The sequence below is a fragment of the Lontra canadensis genome, unplaced genomic scaffold (genome assembly GCF_010015895.1).
Source record: "Lontra canadensis isolate GAN:19392208 unplaced genomic scaffold, GSC_riverotter_1.0 scaffold41, whole genome shotgun sequence".
Classification (NCBI taxonomy): Eukaryota; Metazoa; Chordata; class Mammalia; order Carnivora; family Mustelidae; genus Lontra; species Lontra canadensis.
Genome location: NW_022631035.1, coordinates 16,840,920 through 16,861,590, shown reverse-complemented (window position 1 = coordinate 16,861,590; position 20,671 = coordinate 16,840,920). Strand labels below are relative to the sequence as shown.

General features: G+C 45.2%; 1 protein-coding gene across 1 annotated transcript; it reads left to right on the top strand.

The window, feature by feature from the left end:
• The first annotated feature begins 788 nt into the window (after window positions 1-788).
• Window positions 789-20,105, top strand: ARL17A (ADP ribosylation factor like GTPase 17A). The gene is made up of 5 exons (XM_032870953.1): window positions 789-894; window positions 3,361-3,527; window positions 10,843-10,953; window positions 15,144-15,268; window positions 18,271-20,105. The coding sequence occupies exons 2-5, from the start codon at window positions 3,380-3,382 to the stop codon at window positions 18,430-18,432; spliced, it is 546 nt and encodes a 181-aa protein (XP_032726844.1). The 5' UTR covers window positions 789-894; window positions 3,361-3,379; the 3' UTR covers window positions 18,433-20,105.
• The last annotated feature ends 566 nt before the right edge of the window (window positions 20,106-20,671 follow it).

Below are 20,671 nucleotides of genomic sequence, written 5' to 3'. Positions count from 1 at the left end.
CTACTTAGTTTTCCTCTTTGTAAAATGGAAATGACAGTTTCTAACTCACAAGGCATTATGGTCATGCAGGTAAAGTCCTTGACATAGTTCATGGCACATTGTATGTGTTTAACAGGTGTTCGTTTTCTGATTATCTCAGATACCATTTACAGAGTTGGTTACCTTTTTAGCTAACCAAGTTGGCGTTTGAGGGGTCTGAGTCATCGAGAGGGCTGGCTGGGATACTGTGACATCCGAACAGTGCAGGTGGCTAGTATCTTACTCAACTATTGACAATTTGTATAGAGGCAGGGCTGCAATCTAGCTTCCGACTAAGTAGGAAACTTTCCTTAAGCCTAACTTCTGTGTTAATATCTGGGTATTTCCCATACAGGACACCGCCCCAATCTGGTTTCTACTTTTAGCTCAACCGCGGCAAATTTCCTTAAATATCACTAGGAACTCGGCCCCGCCCACATGCCCCCACCCGGTTGGTTCAAAAGCTCCCCGGGTTAGTTCAATCCTAGGGATCTTTCCAAGTTGATTGGCGGAGTAAATCGGAACTCCTTTGACTTTTTTGATTGGTCATGTGAGGCATTGGGGCGGGGCGTGTGGGAGTGTCTCGCCCGGACGCCGGGAGCTGTCATTGGAAGATGAACCCGGCATTTTCAGAGCTTCGTGCCGTCGCCTAGGCCGCGAGGGGCGGGCCTCCTCCCGACCAGGCTCTTATTGTCCTTTGCATTGGTCAGACATGTCGTCACTCATGGAACTTCGAGCTCATTGGTACGAAAGCTCCAAGAGGCGGAGGATGATTGGTTGGTTGAGGTTCCCGCCCCCGCGCCAGTCGCCATTTTGAAGAGGGAGCCGAAATCCGAAAGGCAGTGGTGTGGTTAATCGTGCTCAGTGCGGTTGCAGGTGAGTAGCGGGCTGCGGAGAAGAAGCGGTAGCACTTAAGGCTTGGCTGGATTTCCGCACCATCAGCGGGCGGGAAACCAGAGAGTAGCGGTTGGCCTGCTGAAGGGGTTGGGCTCCCTGGTGCTTCTCCACCTTCTGTAGGGCCGGCGTTGTGGGGACCCGAGGAAAGCTTGGCGCGTCCACCCGTGATCCTCCGCTCTCCCGAGGACCGGCATCTCGAGGCGGAGCGGCTTGGCGGGTGGGCAGAAAAGGCATTCGAGGCTCTTCCCGAGGACCCGGTGCGCGTGCCTGTCCGCCGCGCACGTCCTCTTGGCCACCCGCTCCCGTTAGTGCCCTGGGGGTCTCGCCGCCGTTCCTCCCTGATGGATAGTTGGTGCTTGTGGCAGGGAAGGGTGAGCGGGTCGAAGAGGCGCCGGGGTCTGGGACGTTTTTCCCCAGAGGGTCTTCAGAGGCTCAGTGGGATTTGGGCGCCTCTGGCAGATGAGTGGGAAGAAGAGGGAAAGAGAAGCAGGAGGGAAAAACCTAGGTGGTGTACCGTGTGTAGTTGGGAGGGGGAATCGAGCGCGAGTATGAGCCTCAAAGGACATCTAATTAGGGAGTACCTCCCCCCTTCACCCTTGACATCCTTTTAGTTTTTCTCATCTATGCGATTTGTCTTTTTTTGGAACCAAAGACAAGGCATCTCTCGTTTTGTCGCCCAACAAGATTTTGATTGCTGCAGTGCCCTGGACGTGTATATGCTTTACATACAGACCTACTATGAATGGTTAGAGCACTCATCATTCTTTGGTTATAGCAGTTCACTTTTACTTCATTTTTAGACGGGCTAAGTACCCTGCCTTTTTTTTTTTTTTTTTAAGAATTTATTTATTTATTTGACAGAGAGAGACGGAGTGGGAGAGGGAACACAGGCAGAGGGAGTGGGAGAGGGAGAAGCAAGCTTCCCGCCAAGCAGGGAGCCCGATGCGGGGCTCCATCCCAGGACCCTGGGATCATGACGGAAGCAGAAGGCAGACGCCCAACGGCTGAGCCACCCAGGCGTCCCAATGCCCTGCTTCTCTTCTCTGGTCGTAGAATGGAATGGTGTATGCTTGGACATCATCCTTGTTAAGCTACCGTGGGAAAGCGTTGAGTTTCAGACGTGGGCGCTCTGGAATTTGGTGACTTCCCCTTTGAGATCACTAGGGTCCAGACGAATCGGAGACTGGCTGTCCTTGTTGCATTTTTGCCTCTGTTCTGCCAGAGAGTAAAGTTTTTCTTTGGTTAGCAATTTATTTTATTTATTTATTGGGGAGGGGGGGGGCAGATGCAGAGGGAGAGAGAGAGAATCTTAAGCAGGTTCCGTGCCCAGCCGAGATCCCTATGACAGGCTGGATCTCACCACCCTGAGATCATGACCTGAGCAGAAATCAAGAGTCTGGCAACTAACGGACTGAGCTACCCAGGCGCCCGTGGTTAGCAGTTTAAAAGGAAAATCATAGTTTTTGAAGCAAGGGCTTTTTTCTTATCTTTGAAGAATCTTTGTAGACTTTCAGGAGCTTAGTTAGAGGTGCAGACACAGGACTACTTTCAAGTCTTTAAAATGTCAGGCTCACACTTCAAATAGGCTGATGTGTTAAAAGACTGTAGAATAAATTTCTGCAAAGCTAGTCTGTCTTTACTATTGCCTTTATAGAATCTATCATGCATTCTTCTAAAAAATAAAATATTGAACGCTTATGCTGTTAGAAGTCAATATAGTGATTACCTTTTGGGAGGTAATGACTGGGATGGGAGACAAGGAGATCCTGGTCGCTGGTAATCTTATTTTGATTGGTTTATGACATTTCATTGAACTGTTTGGTTATCAAGTGTGTTTTTGTCTTATGTAAATTACATTTCAATAAAAAGTTAAAGTGGTTGAGAGTCAGGTGATGGTCAACGGGGGATGTTTGCCAGTCAGTTTCTCTGTTTGCCTATGTGGTGTCCCAGTGCTATATTTCTCCCCTCTGAAATTGTCTTAGGTTCTTTTCTGGGTGTTGAAACTGTTTGTTAGCCAAAGGCAACTACTACATTTCTAAAAGATCCTGATATTTAACGTATCTTAAGGACTTGGCTTTACATCCTGTAAAATAAACTGGTTCTCTGCTTCATTAGTTCTCATTTCAAGAGAGTTCAGATGTATTTGTTTTGGCATTACTATAGGCTGACCAAAGCCTGCTGCCATAGAGGTAGCATTGAGACTGTGTTTCCACTTACCCCACTTGGATGCTGCAGTGGAAAAGAGAATTTTCTGGCAAGGCATCAAAAGACTTAGTTGAATTTCCCTTTGAAAACAAAACATACTACTCTTTCTTGGCCAAATTATACTTAAAATTGTTTAAATTTTTGCTAGAAGTCACCTCTAATAGAGACTTGTATTTTATGTATGGTGTTTTTTTATCTCTGCAAAGAACAATTACTTGACTTGCCTTTCTTTTCATTTAGGTAACGGAATTCAGTCACAATGGGGAATGTTTTTGAAAAACTGTTTAAAAGTTTATTTGGGAAAAAAGAGATGCGGATTCTTATGGTGGGTTTGGATGCAGCCGGAAAAACTACCATCTTGTATAAATTGAAACTGGGAGAGATTGTGACTACCATCCCTACAATAGGTATGTTCATGACCTGTGATGAGACCAGTTTACAAGTTAGTATGTTACACTTTTACATGCCTTTTATGTTATTGAATATTTCTTTTTAAAAATCTTTTCTGCCCCAAGAGCATAAACTTTTTGAGGCCCAAACTAGGTAATAGAGAATTTCCTAATTGCTCCCTGGCATCTCTAGGACTATTCCTAGGTTTACAGGGTAATCAAACGGACACATTTAGGATAAGCACACTTAACCTTTTCTGCCTGGCAAAAAAAGAAAAAGATAATGATTAAAACAGAGAGGGCAGGGGTGCCTGGCTGGCTCAGTTAGTAGAGCTTGTGACTTTTTTTTTTTTTAAAGATTTATTTATTTTAGAGAGAGACAGAGAGTAAGCCTTGTGGGGGAGGAGCAGAGGGAAAGGGAGAGAAATCCAAGCTGACTTAACACAGCACAGAGTCCAGCGCGGGTCTTGATCTTGGGACCCCAAGATCACAACGTGAGCTGAAACCAATATTCCAGTGCTTAACCAGCTGAGCCACCAGGTGCTCCAGAGATTGCGACTTTTTTTTTTTTTTTTTAAAGATTTTATTTATTTGACAGACAGAGATCACAAGTAGGCAGAGAGGCAGGCAGAGAGAGAGGAAGGGAAGCAGGCTCCCCACTGAGCAGAGAGCCTGATGCGGGGTTCGATCCCAGGACCCTGAGATCATGACCTGAGCCGAAGGCAGAGGCTTTAACCCACTGAGCCACCCAGGTACCCCAGAGCTTGCGACTCTTGATCTCAGGGTTGTGAGTTCGAGCCCCACATTGGATGTAGAGATTATTTAAAAATAAAATCTTAGACAAATGACCAGGGAGGGCAGTTATGCCCTCTGTTCTAGTCAATTAGCATGTGTCCCAGCCTAAGCTTGAGAGGGGAGCTGGGAATCTCTTGTTGCCCCTTCAGTCCATCTTCCTTCCAGCCGGCCTTTCTAAGTGGAAGTATGTTCCCAGGAAGTATGTTCCTAGGGTGTAAAGATGCAGTGTGATGTTCTTTACCCTGGCTCAGGCCAATTCCTTGAGTTGGTGTCCAGCTGAAGAAACTGATTTGTTCCAGTGCTGGAGGAGAACCTGGAAGTAGAGTTATTCCTGCAAACTAGCACTGTGTTTTATGGGCCACTTTTTTGCAAAGGCAGATCTGATAGGACGAAATCTTTGCCTTATGAACTGCCTCTAGATCCAGTCTCCTGAGTTAGAATAGGCCCCGCAGGATGTGAAGTAAGTAGTGTTCTGAATGTTGGATTAGTCACAGGAAGCCAAATGATCAAGTTTGAACTTGGGCCGTAGTTTCAGAGATTGCAACATTTGGAGAAGGAGGAAACCAGATGGAGGAAATGTTCACATCCACAATTAAAAAAAAATGCTATTAGTCCAAAATGAAAATAGCATAATTGCTTGGTTTTCTCCAATTATAAAAATAATTTGTGCTTCCATAATGTTAGACAAAAACATCAACGAGTATTCAAAAAAAACAATCTACGGTTAAGATTTTGGTGAATACCTTTGTAAAATCATATGCATGCTGTTTTCAAACTGCATTAAACTATATGTTTGGATCTCTTTCTATATTATTTCCTCCCTGTGGAATGCTTTCCTGCCTTCTTCCTCAGTCTCTTCCCCCTTTATGTAGCTAATGCCAGCTCATTCTTTTGGTCTTAGTTTAAATGTTATGTCTTGGGGGCACCTTTCCTGATGGCCTGGACTTGTTTTCCCCTGTTAAAAGTTTCCATAGTAACCAGAACTTCTTAGAAATTCTCAACATACTTGGCATTGCTTTCCCACTTCCCTTCCTTCTAGCAGTGTGTAGATAAGGGCAGGAGCCATGTCTGTCGTTTTCACCATTGTTCCCAGGCCTCTGGCAAAGTGCCTGGCACACAGTAGCTGTCCGGTAAATATGTGGTGAGTGAATGGGATATCCATCTTATAGTTTGTGAAACAGATGGCCCCCAGGGAATCATTCCCTTCTCCAGTGATGCTGAGCTTGGCCACATGGCTTGCTTTGACCAAGGGGACATCAACAAATGTAATTCAAACAAAGATTGAAGAAGTGCTTGTGTCTTGAGGCTTGTACTTTTGGAACACTGCCATCACCGTAAGAGGATGCTCAGTGTTATGAAAAGACTACCTGGAGAAAGAGGGGCCCAGTTCAGCCCTCAGGGGACTCCGTAGCTGAAGCCCAGGCAACCCCCAGAATTGTTGGAGGGGCAGAATCATTATTCTAAGTCACTAAGTTTGGGCGCTTAAATAACAATTTATACAGATTGACATCAAATTTTAATAATGAGATATTATTCCATTATGTGGCTGTATTTTTAATGAATTTCCACTGATGTTTGGTTCAGTTATTTGTGGTGATTCTTTGTAAATGACACTGAAGTAAGCATCTTTAACATTTTTGCAGACATATTCTTTACTCCTTGCAGTAATTTCTGGAGGAAGGATTGCTATGTTAAAACTAATGTACATTTAGAGACATCTGGCTGACTCAGTCCATAGAGCGTGGACTCTTGCTCTCGGGATCGAGTCATGAGTTCAAGCCCCACACTGGCATAGTGTTTACTTAAAAAACAAAACAAAAAACGAGCAAAATAAAACTTATGTACATTTAAAATGTGAATACACGTTGCCAAACTTCTCTCCAAAAAGGCTGTGTCACCAACTATTAAAAAGTGTTCATTTCTCCCAAACGGATGGAGAAAAAACACTGATTTTTATTGGGATTTCTTTTATTGCAAGTGGATATATTCAAACATCCGTTGGCTGTTTGTATTTGTTCTATGACTCCATTTTATTTCTTTATTGAGTTTTTAAGCTTTTTAAAATTTATTTGCAAGGGAGCAAGAGAGAGCAAGCATGCACGTGCTGCGAGAGGGACAGCGAGAGGGGGAGAGAGAATCTTAAGCAGACTCCCAGCTGAGCACAGAGTCAGATTTGAGACTCAGTCCCACAACCCTGAGATCATGGCCTGAGCCAAAAATCAAGAGTCAGATAGTTAACGAACTGAACCACCCTTGTGCCCCTTATTCATTTATTTTTTAAGTAGTCTCTGTCCAGTGTGGGGCTTGAACTCACGACCTGAAATTAAGAGTCCTATGCTCTACCAGCTGAGCCAGCCAGGCACTCCATTCCACGCCTTGATTTTAATTTGGTTCTACTGTACTTTCTTTTTGTTAGCGTATTTATTTGTCTCTTAGCCATTTGAAGAGGTATATCACGGGTCTGGAGCAACTCTTTTCATGTTTTAACTTTCCAGTCAATTGTCTTTCAACCTCATTTTTTCTGTGTTTTGCCGTATAGAATTTGAGGTGGTCAAATTTACCAATTTTTTTCTTGTTTCTTTTTATTTTTTTTTTAAGATTTTATTTATTTATTTGAGATAGAGAGTGTATGAGTGCAGGGAGGAGGAGTAGAGGGACAAGCAGTCTCCCTGATGAGACTCCCTGATGGACCCTCATGGGGAGCTCAGTCCCACAACTCTGACATCACAACCTGAGCCAAAGGCAGACACTTACCTGACTGAGGCACCCAGGCATCCCACCAATTTCTTTTTCTTTCTTTCTTTCTTTCTTTTTTTTTTTTTTTAGCTTTGATATCATTTTTAGAAAGGTCTTCCTTACTCCAGGGTCATAAAAGTATTTACCAGTATTTTCTGCTGCTAACTTTCTGTGTTATTTTTATTTTGTTTTTAAAAACATTGAAATATCTTACTTATTTGAAGTTTACTTTTCTGTTATGAGTAAGGTAGGGATTGATATTTTTCAAATGAGTATGCCAGTGTTGTCCAGTAGAACATTCTGCAGTGATGGAAATGTTCTGTGTCCATGCTGTCCATGGTCGTACTTTTAGCCACGAGTGGCTGTTGAACACTTGAAGTGTGGCTGGTGTGATTGAGGAGCTGACTTTTTTTTTTTTTTTTAAAGATTTTTTTTTTCAAATTTTATTTATTTGACAGACAGAGATCACAAGTTGGCAGAGAGGCAGGCAGAGAGAGAGGGGGAAGCAGGCTCCCTGCTGAGCAGAGAGCCGGTGGGCCTCGATCTCCAGGACCCTGGGATCATGACCTGAGCTGAAGGCAGAGGCTTTAACCCACTGAGCCACCCAGGCGCCCCAGGAGCTGACTTTTTAATTGTGCTTAATTTTATTTTAAAATATTTTTGAAGTGTTTTATTTAAGTAATCTTTATACCCAAGTTGGGGCTCGAACTCACGACTCTGAGATAAAGTGTCTTATGCTCTTCTGACTGAGCCAGCCAGGCACCCCTAATTGTACTTAATTTTAATTAAATCCAAATGGCCACATATATATTGGACATGTGCAGGGGTAGACAGTTGTCCATGCCCACTTATTGGGTAATTTTTCCATGCTGATTTGGTTTATTATTTTTTTACTATAATTTCTTCTTAGATTTTATTTATTTATTTGAGAGAGAGAGTGAGTGGGGAACGGAGAAGAGGGAAAGGCACAAGCAGACTCTTTGCTAAGCATGGAGCCTGACATGAGGCTCGATCTCATGACCCCAATCTCACGACTCCAGTTGAAATCAGCAGTTGGAAGCTCAACCCACTGAGCCACCCAGGTGCCCCATCCTTGCTGATTTTTTTTTTTTTTTAAGATTTTATTTATTTGACAGAGAAAGATCACAAGTAGGCAGAGAGAGAGGAGGAAGCAGGCTCCCTGCCGAGCAGAGAGCCCAATGCGGGACTCGATCCCAGGACCCTGAGATCAGGACCTGAGCCCAAGGCAGAGGCTTATTAACCCACTGAGCCACCCACGCGCCCCTCCTTGCTGATTTTAAATGCCTTCTTTATCATATACTAAAGTTTCGTGGGTATGTGTGTCTTCTTTTAGACAACTCCCTGTTGTAGTCATTTGAACTTAATTATTTCATGCATTCTTAAGGTTTGATAATATCTTTACAAATAACTTGTTAACTGTTTTCAGAGGGTTCCTGGTTACGTTTACTCGCTTATTTCCCCAGATTACATTTAAGATGATTTTGCTAAGTTTCACGCCTCACCTTCCTTCCCTCATCACTTTAGAATTAGAATGGAACTGAGTTTACACATGTATTTAGCAAGAATTGAGACTGCTGCAATATAGTGAGTGCCTCTTGCTAAAACAAGGCAGGACTCAAAGTGAGATTTGGAAAGTGAGAAGGCCCAGGTTGTGGTCGGCCTCGGCGGTCATGTTTGGGATTTGGGTGTGGGAAGCCAAGGAGAGATTATTTTTCCCCCCTTATTTTAAATATCTTAGTCAAGCGTAAATGTGTAGCGAAGTGATATTACCGTATTGTATATTTTGAAAGTTTTTTTTTTTAAAGATTTTATTTATTTATTTAACAGACAGAGATCACAGGTAGGCAGAGAGGCAGGCAGAGAGAGAGAGACACGGGAGGAAGCAGGCTCCCTGCGGAGCAGAGAGCCCGATGCGGGGCTCGATCCCAGCACTCTGGGATCATGACCCGAGCCGAAGGCAGAGGCTTTAACCCACTGAGCCACCCAGGCGCTCCTATTTTGAAAGTTTTGATTGGAAAATGGTGAATGGATGGAGAAGAGGAAGAGTAGGTACAGATAGAGTAGTTAGGTTACTTCGGTAATTGAGGCTAGAAATTACTGTCTCTTGGGTTAGGGTGGGTATTAGATATTTAGGAGGTTTTATGGGTAAGATTTGATAATGAGATTTTTAGGGGTGAAAGAGTTGGAAGTGTCAGGGATGCCTCCCAGATTTCTAGCTCGTAGGTCAGTGCGGGGGTAACTAGGAAAGGAGCAACTTAGAGAGGCAGGGATCTTTTTTTTTTTTTTTTTTTTTAATGCCCAGCATGGAACAAAACAGGGCGCTTGAACTCAACAACCCTGAGATCACGACCTGAGCTGATGAGATCAAAAGTCGAACGCTCAGCCAGTGGAGCTACCCAGGCATCCCTGGAGGGGTAGGAATCTTATGTTCAGTTTTGACATAATGTCTTATCGGAGCCTTTGAGAGATCTAATCTAAGATGTTGGATGGAAGGCTGGATTATGAGCCTGAAGCTCAGGAGATCTGGGATGAGATAATGTAAATTTGAAAGTTGTTAGCACAAAGGTGGTAACGAAGCCCTACAACTGAGTGAGATTACCTCTTGGGGCAGTGGAAAGAGGAGAATGGATGGGGCAGGACAGAGTCCTAGAAACTCCATCATTTAAGGATCCGTTAAATATGGTTGAGCTCGCTAAGTAGACCAAGGAGATTCAGCCATAGAAATATAAGGAAAATGGGAACCCAGGGGAGAGTTTCAAGAAGTGAGTGAGCAGTAGTGTCAGATATAAAATCGAATTACGCAGGAACTGGGGAGCATTTGTTGGGTTTATTGACATGGTGCTTGTTGCTCACGTTGGCCAGACCAGCTTTGTAACACAGTGAAGCAGAAGGTGCTGTTGGGTTATAGGAGACGCAGTGGGTGCAGTGAATGTGACTCAGCTTCTTAGAGAAGTTTGGCTTTGATAGGGAAAATCGAGGGTGAGATCAGTTGAAGATGGGGAGTCAAGGAAGGGCTTTTTTTTTTTAAGATATTTATTTATTTGATGGAGAGAGACAGGGAGAGAGGGAACACAAGCAGGGCTGGAGAGAGAGAAGCAGGCCTCCTGCTGAGCAGGGAGCCCAACTCGGGGGCTCAATCCCAGGACTCCAGGATCATGATCTGAGCCGAAGGCAGACGCTTAACGACTGAGCCACCCAGGAGCTCCAAGGAAGGGCTCTTTTGACAGATGTAAAGACTTAAGCATGCTGAGAAGAATGGGTTGGAGTCTTAGGAGAAGTCCAGATTGTATGTTTAGATGGAATGGGCATTGGATAGTTGCCCCCTTCTCTTCTAATAGGGAGAGAAAGAAGTATGGGTGCAGAGGTAGGTAGGTTTCTACGCTGTTTGGTAGAAGGTGGAGGTCAGTCTCATTAATGGTTTCTGTTTGCCCTGAAGTACGCTGTAAGATCTGAGAGAGAGGATGTGTGAGGTTGGAGAGTAGAGAAGGTTTGAGACACCTGTCACGGTGAATGGAAGACTAATACACCCTGTTTTGTAAGCTGTATATCTTTTTTGTTTGTTTTGTTTTGAATTAAGAGTAATGTAGGGGTTGAACTCAAGACCCCGAGGTCAAGAGTTGTATGCTCTACTGGCTAAGCCAGCCAGGCTCCCCCTGTGAGCTAAAGATTTTGACTAGCAAGTTGCTTTGTAAATTAAAAAATACTGTCCAAATGTCAGCTGAAATTCATTTGAATTGTTTTAAAGTCTTCATTAAAAATTTTCTCCTTCTTCCCAATTTAGGTTTCAATGTGGAAACGGTAGAATATAAAAATATCAGCTTCACGGTCTGGGATGTTGGTGGCCAGGACAAAATCAGACCTTTGTGGCGACATTATTTCCAGAACACCCAAGGTAAAGATTGTCCAGTCTCTAGCCTTGGACCCATTTGTATTAAATGTGTCTAAAGATGGATGCTTGAAGCAAAACCTTGTGCTCCACTTTATACGAATTGTCAGTTGTTCTTTCTCCTCTGATAGCCCACTTAAACTTACTGGGGAGGTTTCTTTTTGGAAAATGGTCCCTGCCTTCCTAGAAAAAGTACTTGGGCATTAATGCCCTACATAGAAAACTGCTCTTAATGCAGACTAGTTAAAAAATGGCTCTCCTGATGAAGTTGTCTTTTGCTTAATTGAAAGTTGTATGTGCCTCAGACGAAGTACCAGGTTTTAGAGAATTTGAGTTCAGTAAACTCCTTTAAACTCATTGAGAATATCTAAAAGTCATGCCGCTGGTGAGAGAGAGATGAACAGGCAAGGTTGGAACCCCAGATGCCAGCATCTTGTGCGGCCGGCGTCCCTGCCTGTTGCCCCACTATTCTAAAAGTGCATGAATTGACACACGTATCCCAGATCATTGCCTTATTTCCTTACCACTGGTTTCGGGCTTTTAAAAAATTTTTTTAAAAAGATTCTATTTGTCAGAGCAAGCACAAGCAACTTCCAAAACTCCGATTTGTGTGTCTTTGTGTTTCAATCCCCTGCACACAGTACTGTTGATACCCGGAGTGTTCGTGTAACTTGGCTTGGCACGTGCCATTTTGGCCAGACGATTGCGATTCCTTATTAGTTAATAAAATGAGAAAGTGTGGGTTTAAACCTCAGCTCTACTATGAAAACTTGGGAAAGTTCGTCTTTTTTTGTCTCTGTTTCCTTATCTATAAAATGGAGGTAGTACCTGCTGTGTTGGATCATTTGGCTTAAATGAGATGGATTTTATAAAATGCTTCGTTCTGTGGTTGGAAGGTAGTAGGCACTCAGATAGGAGCCTTTATTAGACTGGGTTGTCCAGAGGAAACGGAACCAAGAGGATGGATGGAGTTACACGTGTGTGTGTGTGTGTCTGTCTGTCTGTCTGTCTGTCTCAGATTTATTAAGAGGAATTGGCCCACATGGTTACTAGAGCCTGAGCAGGCCCAGTATCTGCATTCGGCAAGCAGGGGAACCAGGAGAGCCAAAGGTGGAAAGTCTAGTCCAAGGGCAGAAGACCAGCTCCAGGATGGTGTTCTCTTAAGGCCTGCAAAGGATTGGAGAGCACCTCCGCCCTCCCCCCGCCCCAACGCTGGGAAGGGAAGTCTGCTTTACTCAGTCTCCTGATTCAAACGTGACTCACCTCAGCCAGTAACATCCTCACAGATACACCCAGAATAATGTTTGACCAAACGTCTGGGCACCCCATGGCCTGGTCACATTGACACATAAAATTAACCGTCACTGAGCCCAAATGGTGAGAGGCTCATTCTCTGGCAGGAGTCCTTTTGCTGCATGTAGTGTCATATTCGGTCACCAAGTTGGAATGCCTTTTTGTTTTCAATCTTCTATTCATAACAAGCCCGATTTTATGGAACTTCAGTAATTTGCGGTGATGGCAGGCACCTGGCTTGATCTAGGACCCCGGGGTGGGTCAGTTAGACTCTTTGTGAAACCAGCAAACGGGGACGGTTTGAAGAATGGATTCGCTGTCTGTGGTGGGTCCGGACATCTCAGCCAGGAGTAGCCTTGGAGGCTGCCCCTGTTTCTCCTGCCGGCTCCTAAAAGGTCATGCTGTCTTTTTTCATTTGAAATTTTTTCATCAGTATGTTGAGTATGACAGACTTAATGATAGCTTTTAGCTCTCCAATAAGACACTTAACTGTGTGTTCACTTAGGCTTTACTTGTAGAGATTGAAATTTGAGTTGTTTGTGTGATTTCTTAGTTGATTATGTTGTACAGTGTGCATAAAATGGTCCATTAGTTCCCATGTGGAAGGATTTTTCTCCTTGATTATAGGTTCAGTTATTTTAATTTGTTAAATGGGAATACATTTATATGGTGCAAAATTCCAAAAGATAGAAAAGAATATAAAGAAAAGTCATTGTCTCATTCCTTTTCCTTAACCACCCAGTTCCGCACTCCCATAGACAAGCGCTTGTACTCCTTGTATATTGGTCCAAAGATATTTTATGCATGTGCAAGCAGCCGGAAATATATTACCCCCTCCCATTTAAAACAAATTTGAACACACTATTCATATGCAAATTTACCTTTTCTAGGTTCTTCCAGTTCAAAAGTGAAGTCAATCTGATGCTAGGTTCTTTTGCTTCTCGCATAAGGATTTACATTAAAAACAGTATGAAATGGGCCCTAATATTTATAAACCTTTATTTTTATTAGGATTGGCAAAGGGATTATATATCTGCTCCCACCTTGTCAGTTTTGCCAGGATCTCCCTGAATTTCTGGATAACCTTGTTTGCTTAATTAAGATCAGAGTCCTGGTTATACTACAGGTAGACTATCACATTTTGGGGGGAGGTTTTGAATGTTCTGCACTTTTGAAATTTGTTGTGATATAACAGACGTGACTTTGTCTCACATGCAGTCCCCAAACACCTGGAACCTGTCTGCCGCACTTGGCCTCTCCAGAGCTGGGAAGGCCGGAGGGAAGGCCGGGGAGGGTAGGCGCTGATTTTCCATCCCAGACACAGCTGTAAAATCCCAGTGTCCGAAGGAGCCAAGAGGTCATCTTGTCCCACTACACTTCTCTTACCAGGGAGGTCCCTCTGTGTGTCCCCACACACAGTGGCTGAAGCTGGGCCCGCGTGTCTCCAGTGGTGGGGTTGCCTCCCGAGGGAGCTCATTGCCTCCTCAGTTCTGTTGACTCTCTGTCCGCCGACTTCCTGTAGTTTGCACCCACTGATCGTCAGTGTACGAAGAGAGCTGTATATAAAACAAGTTGAACCTCTCTTTATGGCATAGCTCTTTAGATACATAAAGACAGCTGGCAGTCCTTTCAGTGAGTCTTTTCTCACGATAAAATACCTCGGTGTATCCGTTCTTTTTCGTCTGGCGTGGCATCTCATTCCTTTGCCATCCTAGGCAATTTTTTTTTTTTTAAGATTTTATGTATTTATTTATTTGACAGATCACAAGTAGGCAGACAGCCAGGCAGAGAGAGAGAGAGAGAGAGAGAGAGGAGGAAGCAGGCTCCCTGCTGAGCAGAGAGCCTGATGTGGGGCTAGATCCCAGGACCCTGGGATCATGACCTGAGCCGAAGGCAGAGGCTGTAACCCACTGAGCCACCCAGGCGCCCCTCCTAGGCATTTTTTGAGTCCTTTCAGTTTGCCCGTGTTTTAGAGTGTGGCGTCCAGCAGCGACCAGGTAATAATGTTTGCAGGATGTTCTGACTGACGGGAGATGGAGAAGGCTTTTTCTCCGCCGTATCCTCACGATCCGGCTTAGGAGCAAACTCGTTCTGGCAGCCGCTTCCCGTATTCGTCTCCCAGAGGACTTACCTCAGCTAACCACCCAGTTCTTACTGTCATTATTGCCACAGAAACTGCTGCTGAGAGGGGTCTTCCCCGTTCTGTATTTGGGTGTATGTTGGCTTTCCCCCTGGGGAATCCTCTGGAACTCGTGTTGGCCCAGCCAGTGATGACCTGGTGTGTGCAGGGTTCAGCCAGCTTGGCATAGCCTCAGTGTGATGGTATCTTTCTTCGACCGTCTTGTGCTTCCTGGGATTTCTCTGATGCTGTCTGGAATGGGATCCTGCGAAGATTTCTCGGCACCAACTTCCTGGAGTTGGGCCAGACTTCCCTGGTTAGGGGTACAAGACTCCCTCCATTCGGACACCTGCTGAAAATGCGGGTGTCCCCAGAACATTGTCCTTTCCGTCAGGACGTACGACCTCCAGCTACCTGATGTGTGACGTGTCTGCAGAGTGTTGCCACCAGGGGTGCTTATGCGAACTTTGATGTCCCTGGGTTTTATGGGGACTTTGTTATGTAAACAGGATGTAGAAGTGAAGTGATTAAGCATGAACTATATCTTTTCTCTATATTCTTTCTTCTGGTAACCTGGGGAAAGCCTGTTTGCTTCCAAAAAGATGGACCAGTGAGGTGCGACAGGCTCTCTAACTCGGCAGGCTCTCTAACTCAGGAGAGTAGATGTCCCTCCCTGAGTGCTTTCAGTGAAACCATATGCATAGGTAGGGAGAAGCTCTAAGGACATGTAAACGTTCTCACTTTCTAGGTTCAGATCACCAACATGCTTGTGATTTCTTTCCAGGTCTGATTTTTGTGGTCGACAGTAATGACAGAGAGCGAGTCAATGAGGCCCGAGAGGAACTAACCAGAATGTTAGCAGAAGATGAGCTCAGAGATGCAGTCTTACTGGTGTTTGTAAATAAACAGGTATGTTGTTGGCTTTCTGGCTACTGGGACCAAAATTGCTGCTAGATGTTCACTTAAAAATACAGATATTTAAATTAGCTGTGTGCCTCCCTCTCTCTAGTCCCTACCATAACTTTTCCCTCCACCTCCTTTTTTCTTTTTTTCTTTTTTAAGTAGCTCTAGGCCCATTGTCCAGTGTTGGGCTTGAACTCTCAACCCCAAGATCAAGACTCATCACATGTTCTACCAACTAAGCCAGTCAGGGCCCCCCTCCCCCGACGTCCTTTTTAGCTTATGTCTTCTGTTCATGGATTCAACAGATACGAATTGAGCATCTACTAAGATACAGACATTGTTTTGGTGACATAGCCGTGAGCAGCAAGACAGACAAAAGTCCCTGTGTTCATGGAGTTTACGTTCTAGTGGTAGGAGAGTCAGTCAGTAATACGTGGTGTGTCTGCTGGAAGTGTGGTAGAGGAAGGTGAGCAGAGGAGGCGGGCAGGCTGGCTGTGGGAAAGGGCCAGAATGCCTCCATGATAAGACGACATCTGAGCAGATTGGAAGGCCAGCGGGAAGGTTGCTGCATGGGGCTAGGAATAGCAAGGCAGCCAGTGCAGCTGGAACGGAGGGGACAGGGGCAGCGAGGGAGGAGATGGTTGTGTCATATAGGGTCTGTCAAGGAGGAAGAAGGGGCTTCGTGTAAATGTAGTGGAGAGTAGTAAAGGAAGGGTGGGAGGAGGGCCAAGTGTTGAGCTGTTCCGCCTTGGGATTCAAAGTGGAGCGAAGATTGGAAAGAAGGTAGCATCGTGGGATGAGGTAGAGTCATGGAATGTACCAGCCTGAGATGACCTCAGTCAGGTCATGATATGTTTCCTTCAACTTTCTCCGTCACGAATACATTCGTTCTGTGATTGAGCTCATGCTCATCTGACGGGGCTGCGTCCTTCGTGTTTTGTCACTTCGGATTTATCCAAGGCATTTCTCTTGCCCGTCCCTTGCCCTTCGGGTCTTTGTAAACATGGTTTTGTTTTATATTGTATTATGTTTTATTATGTTGTTGGGTTTTTTTAGATTTTTTTTTTTTTTTTTTATTTGACAGAGATAGAGAGAGAGAGAGAGAGAGTGGAAGGGGCAGAGGGAGAAGCAGACTCCCTGCCGAGCAGGGAGCCCGATGCAGGGCTTGATGCCAGGACCTTGGGATCATGACTTGACCCGAAAGCAGATGCTTAACCGACTGAGCCACCCAGGCGTCCCTTAGATTTTTTGTTTTTATTTTTGTTTAAGATTTTATTTATTTATTTGACACAGAGAGAGAGAGAGTTCACAAGTAGGCAGAGAGGCAGGCAGAGAGAGAATGGGGAAGCAGGCTCCCTGCTGAGCAGAGAGCCTGATGCGGGGCTCGATTCCCGGACCCTGGGATCATGACCTGAGCCGAAGGCAGAGGCTTAACCCACTGAGCCACCCAGGCGCCCCTAGATTTTTTTTTTTTTTAAGATTTTATTTATTTATTTGACAGAGATCACAAGCAGGCAGAGAGGCAAGCAGAGAGAGGGGGAAGCGGGCTCCCCGCTGCACAGGGAGCCTGATGTGGGGCTCGATCCCAGGACCCTGAGAACATGACTTGAGCCGAAGGCAGGGGCTTAACCCACTGAGCCACCTAGGCGCCCCTAGATTTTTTTTTTTTAAGTAGCTCCACACCCAGCATGAGCTCAGTGCAGGGCTTGAGCTCATGACCCTGAGCCGATCAGGACCAACTGAAGCACCCAGGTGCCACTGTAAACATGACTTTAAACGGTGGCTGATCTGTCTTTTGCTTAGGCTTTACACTACTGCTTGGTTCTATGCCATTCCCGAATTTCACTCGTGAACTTAATGGACTTTCAAAAAGATAATGACGCTTGTTCTTTTTAATTATAAAAGCAGAACATGCTTGTAGTATAAGTCTGCCAGCAATTTAGAGTACCGAGTGAAATACTCTTGCCTCAGTCTTCGGGGTAAAATAATGTTGTTGAATTTCTTCCATCTTCTTTCAGAGATACAGCTTTCCATGCCTGTATAAGCAGCTGCGTGATTGCATTCGTACTTAGGTGCTGGGAATCCGCCTGCTTTCTCACGTAGCGTGTTGTGGTGTCGTTCCATATCAGTATCGCTAGATCTGCCTTACCACGCACGTGCCAGGCACAGTTCTAGAACTTGGAATAAATCAGAGGACAAGACAGAAATTCCTGCCCTTGTTAAACTTGTGTTCTAGTTAGACACAGGTAATCTAAGTCATCAACATAGCAAATAAGTCAGTTTTATAGTACAGTCACATGTGGAGAGTGCTGCGTTTGATAAGATGAAGCAGGCAAATTAGGGAGGGGTCCTGGGGGCTTGGGTCCCAAAGGCCTTGCCGACCACGGTGAGGACTCCGGCTCTTCCCCCTGAGAGATGGATCCGCTTCAGGGCTTGGAAAGAATGACTTGCTCTGACTTTCACTGACCACTGGGTTGAGAATAGACTCGAGGGGGAACAAGCCCAGAAGCAAGGAGACCAATTCGGAAGTTATGTCGGTACCCGGAGGTAGAAGTGGCGATGGTAGGCTTGGGTGGGTAGCTGTGGGCGTGGTGAGAAGTGGTCAGATCCTGCACGTTCTGATGGGGTTTCCCGAAGTGGAGTTGAGAGGTCAGAGAGAGCGAGAGAAATTGGGGATCTGCTGAGCTGAGACTGTGACTGAGGTGGTTTTTTTTTTTTTTTAAAGATTTTTATTTACTTATTTATTTGACAGAGAGAGAGAGAGAGAGAGAGAGATCACAAGTAGGCAGAGAGACAGGCAGAGAGAGGGGGAAGCAAGCTCCCTGCTGAGCAGAGAGCCGGATGTGGGCCTCGATCTCCAGGACCCTGGGATCATGACCTGAGCTGAAGGCAGAGGCTTTAACCCACTGAGCCACCCAGGCGCCCTGTGACTGAGGTTTTGGGAGAAGAGCGTATTTCATTATAAAAAAGAATCATTATAAACTGACTTCTGAATTTTCTTTCTCAAGGATCTTCCCAATGCGATGAATGCAGCAGAAATAACAGACAAGCTCGGCTTACATTCCCTCCGCCAGAGAAACTGGTACATTCAGGCCACTTGTGCCACCAGTGGAGATGGGCTTTACGAAGGCCTGGACTGGCTCTCCAACCAGCTCAAAACGCAGAAGTGATCGGAAGCGCTCCGTTCGCCGTGCATCGTGGCAAACTCAGCTGGCCTCTTCTGTGTGCATGTGTGCGTGTGAGGAGCCGAGGATGGGTGTGTGGCTGGGAGTGGGAGCAGCTTTCTCACACTGTGCCTTAGCCATGCTACAAGAAAACCAGGCTTACATTTGAAGAAAAATCAGTGTTTCATTTTAAACGCTACCTTCCATTTCAGGAGTTTCGAGGGTCAACTTAGCAGGTGATGGAGGGGTCCGGAGGCTTTCCTGGCACACGACAGCCTGAGAGGCCCTCGTGGTGGGCAGGAGGAGGAGGGCTGGCATGGGGCCCAGGTGGAGCTGTGCCGTCCTGGGTCCGGTGGCTCTGCCTGCCCAGAGTCATGTTAGACTTCGGTGGCCTTTTGTAAACGAGAAAGGGCCTGTCATTCTTCCCCATCACTGCCAGAGCTCGCAGCTCACTTTTCAGTACTTTCGAAGCAAACGGTCCTCAAGAAAAAAGACACCTGCTTGCTACAGGGTTGAAATTCAGCTCTGAAATTTTCCCATAAGTTATGTTCTTCCTGGTTTAATGTACTTTATTGAAAGGAACTTGAGATCTTCTTCATTAGAGTATCCAGAGTCCGTAACACTAGAACATCATCCAGTCCTTCCCTCATGCTAGTTCCTTCCCCTTGTTGCCTCTTGTTTGCCAAATGGAGACCATTTGGGGTAAGTAACCCAGTGTGAGGCCGAGGCTCTTTACAGGGGCCACGCAGTCGAGCGAAGGGCCGGGTTGCGGAAGGGAGGTGAGGGTCGTGTTTGTGTCCTTGTATCACCATCTCAGGTTTCAGGCTCCTGAGACAGCTGCTCCCACTTCTCTGCTCTGTGCTGAATGTTCTGTGCTCGAAGCAGGAGGGTCACTCCTGGGATGGAATCGTCACCAAGTTCAGTTGTCTCCGTTCGGCTTGCGGTGTTGCTTAGTTTCTGTTCCCAGAACCACACACCTGTGAGTTCTGAGAGTGAAAGAGGATTGAGAGGTTCATTTTGGAGACGAAATTCCCAGCAACCCCTGTTACTGCCCCTGAGTTGGTGCTAAATTTTGCTATGAAAAATGTCTAATCCCAACCGCTGTCCGTGGTGCTGACTCCGTCTTCTGGATGCAGTAATGTCCTGTGTGGAGACGTGCTTTATGTTGTCTTCAAAACATTCATAGAAACGGCCTGGTGATGAGCTGGGTCTCATGCGGTAGTGTAGAGCTCGTTTGCGCAGATGGCTCTTGGCCAAATGTGTACCTATGCACTTCCCCTACTTCACCTTTGAAAATTCCTTTTTTGAGAAAAATGTTTATTCAAATTAACAGATCTAGGAGGGGAATGCAAGGTGAATTTTAACAAAAGTAAACCCTGTTTGTTGATAATGAAGTTGATATTACTAGGAAGAAGTTTCATACCATGATACATGTGGGGTGTGATGTTTTTCTTTGAAATATTGACTTGAAAGAATGTTCCTTGCAATACAGGCATCCAAGTCCAGATTTTGTTTTAACCCTGGAGTAATTCCTGAGAAATAGTAAGGTTGTACGCCTCATGTTGGCAGGGACTGTGTCTTACATTTTTGTATTTATGCTTAGTATGGTGCTGGGCCTCATTAAATAATTGTTGATTGGCTGGACAATAAAGAACTTTCTTTGGAAAGAGGAGAGGACAGCCATCTGCTTCTGAATATTTTGAAAGACTTTAAAATCCCTTTTCCCCTCCGTCTTGGCGGACTTACTCTATGCCTTTAGCAATAATCCTCACTGACAGTTTTCCTGGTGCTTTCAACTGTGGTCGTCTTCTATGATTTGGAGCTGCTGGGTTGAGGGTAAGTGGGGCCACCTCAGTGTAGTAACTTTGAACTTTGGATTTGGGTCCCTGAATGCCATGTTGACATCCCAGCTATGTCCCTAATTAGCTGCTGGCCTCAGGCCATTTATTCTTGGCTTCTGTATCTCTGAGCCTCAGTTCACTCCACTGTTAAATGGGGATAATAATACCTGCCTAATGATGTTGTGCGGGTTCAGTGTCTTTGACCTTTGCACATCTTACTCTTTCCCTGGGAGTATCTTGCTGTCTAAGTGTGAATGGCCGCGTGGATGCAAACTGATAAACATTCTTTATTGGAGAAAGGAAGTGGGATGGTGGGAGGTTGCATTTAATCTCTCTTGCTCTAGTCACCTTCTAACCCTGCTGAATGCTCTGTCCTTTTCTAACCATGGAGAGTGCTAGTGAGA

Excerpts from the sequence above, each read along its gene's own strand:
- ARL17A (XM_032870953.1), top strand. The coding sequence starts at position 3,380 with ATGGGGAATGTTTTTGAAAAACTGTTTAAAAGTTTATTTGGGAAAAAA. Across the intron at positions 3,528-10,842 it reads GACTACCATCCCTACAATAG|GTTTCAATGTGGAAACGGTA; the intron begins GTATGTTCATGA and ends TTCCCAATTTAG. Across the intron at positions 15,269-18,270 it reads TGGTGTTTGTAAATAAACAG|GATCTTCCCAATGCGATGAA; the intron begins GTATGTTGTTGG and ends TTCTTTCTCAAG.